This window comes from Austrofundulus limnaeus, unplaced genomic scaffold (genome assembly GCF_001266775.1).
Source record: "Austrofundulus limnaeus strain Quisiro unplaced genomic scaffold, Austrofundulus_limnaeus-1.0 Scaffold249, whole genome shotgun sequence".
Lineage (NCBI taxonomy): Eukaryota > Metazoa > Chordata > Actinopteri > Cyprinodontiformes > Rivulidae > Austrofundulus > Austrofundulus limnaeus.
The window spans coordinates 2804-10685 of NW_013952651.1; the positions used below are offsets into that span (position 1 = coordinate 2804).

The window sequence follows — 7882 nt, forward strand, 5'->3', positions numbered from 1 at the left end:
GCATTGGGTGAGCCTCCGTGGTCTTCAGTGCTGCTCCAGAGAACTGTCCTGCAGGAACCTGTCTGCAGCAATGTAGCACTGATCAGATGCTTTCTGAATGTCTCAAGATGGTCACAAACCTAAAACAATAAATGCACAAATTTAATTCAATATGAAAATGGCTACAAGTGAGCTTTCTAATATTTATTTAATATATGTGTGGACCTGTGATGGACTTGCGACCTGTCCAGGGTGTACCCCGCCCCTCGCACTGTGACTGCTGGATATGGGCACCAGTGACCCACGCAACCCTGAAAAGGAAGAAGCGTGTACAGAAAATGGATGGATGGATGGATAGCAGAAAAAAGCACAAAAAAGTAGAAAAAGGCAGAAGAATAGCAGAAACTAGCTGAATTTTAGCTGAAATAGCAGAAAATAGCTAAAATTAGCAAAAATGTAGCAAAAAATTAAGACAGGGAAGTTAACAAGAGCAGTACCAGAACAAAAGGTGTAAGGATCTGTAAAGATTTAGAAACATTTTAAAGGATTTTAAGGATGTTGAAAACACCTCCATTCATTTTCAATGGCAAAAAGTGGCTAAAAAAGTGAAATAGCTGAAAAAGTAAAAATAGCAGAAATACCAAAAGTCATAGCCGGATTGTCATAAATGAGCTGAATGTTTTGATATATGAAATGTTGAAATAGATCAAAAATTGTGGAATGAGTTAGATGCAAAAATACATACAAAAGAAAAAATGATCTCAATAGTGTGAATGTTATGAATCCTTCACACAATTAAAAAAAACAGATTTTAAAAGTTTTAGTCAGTTGAGGAGGAAATGTATCTCTTTAAAATACAAAACAATAATAATTTCATGTCATCCCTGTTACTTTAAAGCCGTATCACATAACTATAAAATATTAAAAGTGTGGTTTTGCAGCATGTGACAGACCTGAAATGCGTCACATTAACATCCTGATTTCTCCTGATCAGTAAATGTAAGTGGAGATTTGGCAGGAACACAAGCAGACCCACACATGTCCTGTTTGCTGCTCACAGCTGGCTGAGTGGGAGACGTACGTGTTGCTTTGCATTTTGAACAGATATCAGAGAGATATCAGAGATCAGGGAACAAAGTGTCCACCTGAGACGGACTCGGAGACACGTACGGACATCGATTTAAGCTGACGAACTTCAAACTGTCCCCTTGAGATTGACTTACACAACAAGCCTGTTTGATGGTGTGAAATGTGCCAAAGAGTCAATCTGGACTTGATATCATTTCATCTTTGTCTCATTGTTGTGCGCATAAATTAACAAGCCGGTACGTTCATGCACCCTCATCTCCTACAACTGTAGGAAGTCATGCGGCGGGTTCCTGGTGAGTCACTGCTTGTGCTGTCAGATACAGAATCCCATCACTAAAGGCTGGAAATCCATGACTAATCCTATGCTGCACCATCAGATAGAGCTAAAATACGTAACAGAGGAGCAAATATACTTGATTTTAGTTGATGCAGAGGTTTGTCCATTGTGATCACTTCTAATGTACAGATTGACTCCTACCTTCAGCACAAACACACACAACAAAAAGCTGATCCRTCTCACCAGTTGCCAATGAAGCGAGGGTCGCTCTGGTCAATGTTGACGACAGTTTTGGGGTCRACGTAGAAGCCGATGAGGACTCCTCCCAGCAGGTAACCAGCTGCTGGGCCCAGCGCTCCCATCACGTACATGATCGCTGGAACAGAAATTAATCGTTTCAAAAAATAAGTTATCTTTGTTAGAGCCACAAGTGAGAATAAACACATAAAACACATAATTGTAGCTTTGTAAAAGACATTTTTTATTATTTCCATTATTAACTCAGACAAACTATTGAATGTCAGCGGTTAGATATTAAAGGGCCTGTGACATGCCTATCCTTCAAATACAAAAAGTCAAAGAAAACATTTATATTTAAGAAAATTAGCATAATACACATGATTTTACCCATATTGTCTCATAACTGGCAAAATTTCTCTTGATTTGGTTCAGCAAAATGAAACAGGAAGTGACTGACATCAAAGGGGAACTCTTTAAGAAAAGAAACTCTCTAGTCTTTGTTTATTGAAACAATCTTATTTAAACTCTTCTTCAACTCTGATAGTGACTCAAAATATTCTAAAGAAACATCAGATTTTTCTCTAATTATTGTAGCATCGCTCTGTTTACATGCAGACATTCCCCTTTGACATCACTTCCTGTTTCTTCACATGCAAATATCTCAACAACTGTTCATCTCAGTGGTGTGAAATTTGTTTTACAATATGTAATCAATGTTCTCTTTCCAAGAACACATCCACATTTATTACAAAAATTTGATGTCACAGGCCCTTTAAACTTATCTCACCAACTAGTGTCTGTATGGATTATTTTAGCTGTTTGGTGGTGTGGGTTTAAGGCTAAAGAGTTATTATTTTAGTTAGAAGAGCTCAATAAAAGTTTTATTGTCTTGTACGACTTTAAAATAGAAATTATGTTTCAGCACTTTTGGTTTCTTAAAAATTCACTCCATAAATCACTTCTATTTTTCCATTTTCCTCCACAAATTAAAAGCAACAAGAACATTTTTCATGAGGACAGAAAAAGTTTCTAAAGCTCAACCTCTTGTGTCACAATAACTAGAATTATTCCTCTACATTCTTTGCATCCTACACACATCATTTATCTACAAACAACCACAATAAATCATCTTTTATATCAACGTATCTAACTGTTCAAACTCGGTGACATTCAGCTTAGGCTTGGACCTTAAATAACACTTTAAACCACAACTATTCAAACAATAGGAGCAGTGCACAAAAGGCCGTGTGTGCTCGTTTGTGAGGATCATATGACCGAGCAATAAGAGCCCTGCTTTAGACTGGGAGTAAGATTTCTCCAATTAGAGGGAATTAACATGGTTTAATCCTTGGCTCGGGTTGAAAGCAAACACAAAAATGCCATGGCGTGACTCAAAACTCAAAGCTGGGCCCGGCACAGAACCAGGCCGGGACTTATCCGAGTTCAGGAGACTCGCTGGGAGCACCAGGTTTGTGTCAAGGACAAAGGCTCCACAGCAGATAACAACTATTTGAACGTTTGCTTTTATGTTTTATATTTTTATTTCTCTGTGACCRTTTTAGTTGACCAGTGGCTTCTTTCATTTTGTTCCATTTTATGTAAGAACTTCAAAGTTCTGATGTTTATTTTACACTGAGGGGGCCGTTAACACAAGAGGAATACTGTAAAAATAAAAAAATAAACTAATGTTTTTCCTCTCACACAAAAAACTGGGTCATCTTCAGCAGGTAGGCCTATAATTCCAATTATAATAATTAAGCTCATTAAATCAATCAAAAAACATTTTAAAGAAATTAATTAAAGAATAAAAGAGTGTCATTCAGTTTAATGTAGGTCTGTGGCAGCAGGTTGAGCCTGTTCAACTAGAGGTAACAGCTGTTTGCTTGTGGGGTGATGGAAAATGTTTAGCAAGCAAAATAAATAAAAATAAAACACCAGTCTGTGACTTTTATTACACCTGAAAAAATATATATAATTTTGTAATTGTAAACTTGAGCAAGTTGGAGTCTGAAAATATACTCTTAATATGATTATAACTAAACTGATCATTGGAAAATATCTGGAACAAATCTTTTAATTTCAAAGAATTTGTGTTATTTTAATTAAAATCAGACTCTTTTTCAGCCTAACTGCTGCTGTTTACATTAAGAACATCCTATTTATTATAATGTAGAAAACTACTCTGTTTACTTCTAAAATGAACAAAAATGTTAAAATATTTGTGTCACTTGAGCTAAAATACCACAGCAAATGTCCTGAGAGTGACCAAGAAACACGGTCACATTTTTCTCATTTCAGCTTCTATTTTAAATTCAATTTTCTCTCCTTATAAGACACAGAAAGACCAAGCTCCAGCAGACCTTACAGCTGTTCTAATGCCACACCAAACCTATTTATAATTTATAGTTTTTACAAGATGAATGATGGACAGGGCTTTCAACGTTTAGCTGCATTTATGGTTTCAGAAGCAGCAGCCCTGCTCAGGACAACTACAGGAGGAAGAGGAGTTTATGTAACAGAATGTACCGGACATGCCACACGTATCAGGTCTTAATGATAAAAAATGTGACAGGGAGAACAGCTTTATATCTCCCAAGGCTCCAAATCTTAACCAAAACATATTCCTGAAATCAGGAAGCAAATTGTTTTCTGATCCTCCAGCACCAAAGCTCAGGATGATAAAACATAGGGTCTGGACTGACAGCTTGGTCTTTTTCAAAAAGGCCTCAGCAGCGTCGTGGATAATCCCTCATCTGAGCAGAGGAGGGAGGACCCTCGACTGGCCAGAAACCGTGTAATGCAACGTGATGCAGGCCATCAGCGAGGGCTAAAACCCAACCAGGCTGCGGATCATCAGGACTGCTGAGGCAGAGAACACGAGACAAGCAGGAGGGCAGAAATGATTGATGCAGGAGAACATCATAAATACTGGAAACAAAGAAAAGACGGGGCGGCATGATGCAACGTTCCAACATGGATGGATCGTATGAAACTGAAACAGTGGCTCCAGCAGTTTCAGATCTTTATGCTTTTTAATGTTTCTACATAATTAAACACTGAAAACTAGATGTATAAAAGGAAACCATTCAAACTCCAGATTTATAAGCTGTTTTTTTAAGCTGTAAACTTCTCATTATTGCTGTAATCGCTTTCTAATTTAGAATAAAACTATTTAATTCTACTGATTTTGCTGATGATTGAAAAAGTAAATATTAAACTGTTTTACAAGGATAAGTACTTTTCAAGTACTTTTTTCTTTAGATATTTTTCATATCTATTGTGTAAATCTATTGAATGTTTTTATTGTGGTTAGCACTATAAGGACTGTTTAATTTCATTGCACTCCAGTATAATGACAATAAAAATTCTATTCAAAATGTGGATGTTTATCAGCTTTTTATTGTAAAATCCAACTAGAGTTTCCATTCTTTAAAATGATGGTACTTTTAGTTTTCTATTTGATGGTGAATACATGACTGTTGAGACAGCTTTGAAAACCTTACACTTTCTAAACAAAAACAATGTTTAGTTACGCAAACCATCTTTGTGGACATCTGTGAATCACACAACCCTGCTTGTGTGTTCCTGTGTAACCTTAAAAATAGTTTAATTTCTTTCGTTTTGAAAATGAGTCAAATAAACCTGTGGAGCCTGGATTTAGAGCTTCATTGCTGCAGTATTTTAAGCACAATTGCCTAATGTTTCATAAAAACTAAGTGAATGAAATGGTGCAAAACGATGACGATAAAAAGGCAGATGAAAAAAACTGAGTTGCAAAGAAAGAGACAGATGAAGTATTGGACGCGGGCCTGCTGCTGGTCAGGCAGCAGTGTTCGAGCTGACGGCAGGAAAACTTCTAACGGCAACAGATTTTCAGCCTCATCGTTCCTGTCCATCACTGCTCGGCACCGCGCTGAACGGACAGCCTGTTGCAGCTCGTCACTGCTGAGGTCTGGAATTTACCAACATGAAGCAGTAATCAAAATATTTAAGCAAAGAAACCGACTCGTTTCCCTTCAGCTCCTTTCAGGTCAATGACAGTAACAGAAGCATGACCTAAATATTACTCAAACTCATTTACTAGTACCAATACTGTACATGTTCACTCGTATGTAAGTAAGTAATAAGTAAGTAAAGTTTTATTTATATAGCGCCTTTCAAAGAAATAAATTCACAAGGTGCTGTACATTCAGGGAGGGGGCAGTTAAGAAACACCCATTCAAGAAGACATACAAGACAAACATGGGGGAACAGGTGAAACAGGTCATGCAGCAAACACAGTTGTGCTACCTTTAACAACAGAAAAACTAAAAACCACATAAGGGAAGATGAGGAAAAAAAACATAACAATGTGACACACTATGGCGTTTTAAAAAATGATATCATTTTGATATGATATTATGACATCAGAGCTGACAAACGTTTGCATTACTCATCAAATTTAGTAAAAATCTCAGCTAAGCAGGTTACTCTGTACTTTTTGAACGTCACTGCTGTAAATGTAATAAACAATGAGGTCATCATTCATTCTGAGAACTGGTCTTAGTAACAACATATACAGTAAATGTATCTAAAGTATCATTTCAGGCAGTTTCCTCACTGTTCTGTTGATTCTTTAAGAATCACAAGGTTCAGAGGTTTAACCTGTAAATCTTTCAGCATCACCACCTTATTTAAGCACATTTTGATTTAGAATAATGAAATCTGAATCATAATTGTTCTAACTAAAGTAACAAAGTGTACCCTTATGTTTCCTGTTATACAACAGGTAGATTCAGTGGAGCAGGCTGATCTGGTCAGATCTGGTTTGCTGTGTAGTGACTCATGTTTTGTAGAAAACCAGCTCCTGGAGCTGAACAGAATTATTCATCTTCTACACTTTACTCTGTGATAAAGGTCTTCACTCTCAGATGCAGAAAACCTTTTTGTACCAAAGACGCACCAATTAGAATTTCTCAGGCTAATTCATAATTAAACGGTCATATGTTGTTTTGTTTTAAAGTTTTAATCGTGTTCCCAATAAATTAGCAATAAATGATKTTTACTATAACAAACAGCTATTTTAATGGAAGTTGGTGCAAAAAGAAAACTAATTTTGAGCAGCAGAAGCTTTTTGCTTCTTCTGAAATAACGTTTGATTCCTCCACACCAATTAGAAACCTTCCACACAAAAACAAACCACCATCCAACCTGAGTTCAGCTAGCCAGAAACACCAACAAGCATTAATAATGAGAATAAATGGAGATCAGAGGTTTCTGTGACAGATCTGCAGCTCATGAGTGGAGTGGGAAATGTGCAGATTCCGGTTGCTCAACAGTTAATCCTTACATTCCTGCTTCCTGAAGGGATTAAATGTGTTTTATTATTGCTCTCGTGTTGCATCAACATGATAAATGGAAAAAAGGCTCCTTCAGCTGTTGCTGCTTCAAAATCTACATCTGTAGTCTGGATGTCTACAACATTAATGTCATGACTCTGAACTCACTCTGCCAGTGACACACACACACAGGTTCGCCCAGCTATACATTTGGGGACATTCTATTGACTTCCATTACATTTCTACAGCCTAAAGTGCTCGACACACGAAAGGCGACGTCGCTCGCTCTCCATTCATTTCCTATGGAAGTTGTGCGATGAGGCAACAATCGCTTGCCCTCCTCCAGCCAAGCGACCGGCGAAAATCGTGCATGTGAAATTTTGCGCTCGTACACGTGCACACGCGAGCTTGCGACGCAACATACGAAAGTTGAAAAATGTTCAACTTTTGTCGCTGTCGCTTAGCGTACAACCAATCACTGAGGGTTTCATTGACTGACCAATGAGAGGAGAGTATGCTACACACTGCAGTTAGCTAACACTTTCACCAAGTGATTACTAAAAAAGGCAGCTTTGTGGGAACTTGTTGGCACCAGGGTGAAGTTATCTGTTAAGTTTGTCTTTATAAAATTGTATCTTGTGTGCGTTTGTTTTTCAATATCATTAGCATCGCAAGATTTGTTTAGTTTACACGTCCGTAATGCACACCCCCTTTTTTTGTGAACCACCAATAACCTTTACAAAAGGCAGTAGAAGAACCAATCAAATTTCGTGAAGACAAGCGACCCGAGAGCACGATTTGCAATGCTGCCGTCACTATCGCGTCCCGTGTGTCGGGTTTCACCCTGGCTGTGATGACAGCCGTTTATCGCTGTAGTTTGTTACTCCCCGTGTGTCGAGCCCTTTAGGCTAACCTGACCCTAAAACTAACCTAAACTCAATTCACACCTTGGTCCTAAACCAAACCCCCAACCCACCAA

The 7882-nt window shown here is 37.8% G+C and overlaps 1 protein-coding gene across 2 annotated transcripts in view; it reads right to left on the reverse strand.

The window, feature by feature from the left end:
* Positions 1-7882, reverse strand: part of LOC106525937 (solute carrier organic anion transporter family member 5A1) — a gene marked incomplete at its 3' end in the record, with an annotated part of 15556 nt that overhangs the window by 2437 nt on the left and 5237 nt on the right. For both annotated transcript variants that reach the window (XM_014020338.1, XM_014020336.1), the window contains 1 exon segment: positions 1589-1721. In XM_014020338.1, the coding sequence (XP_013875792.1) occupies positions 1589-1721 (133 nt within the window).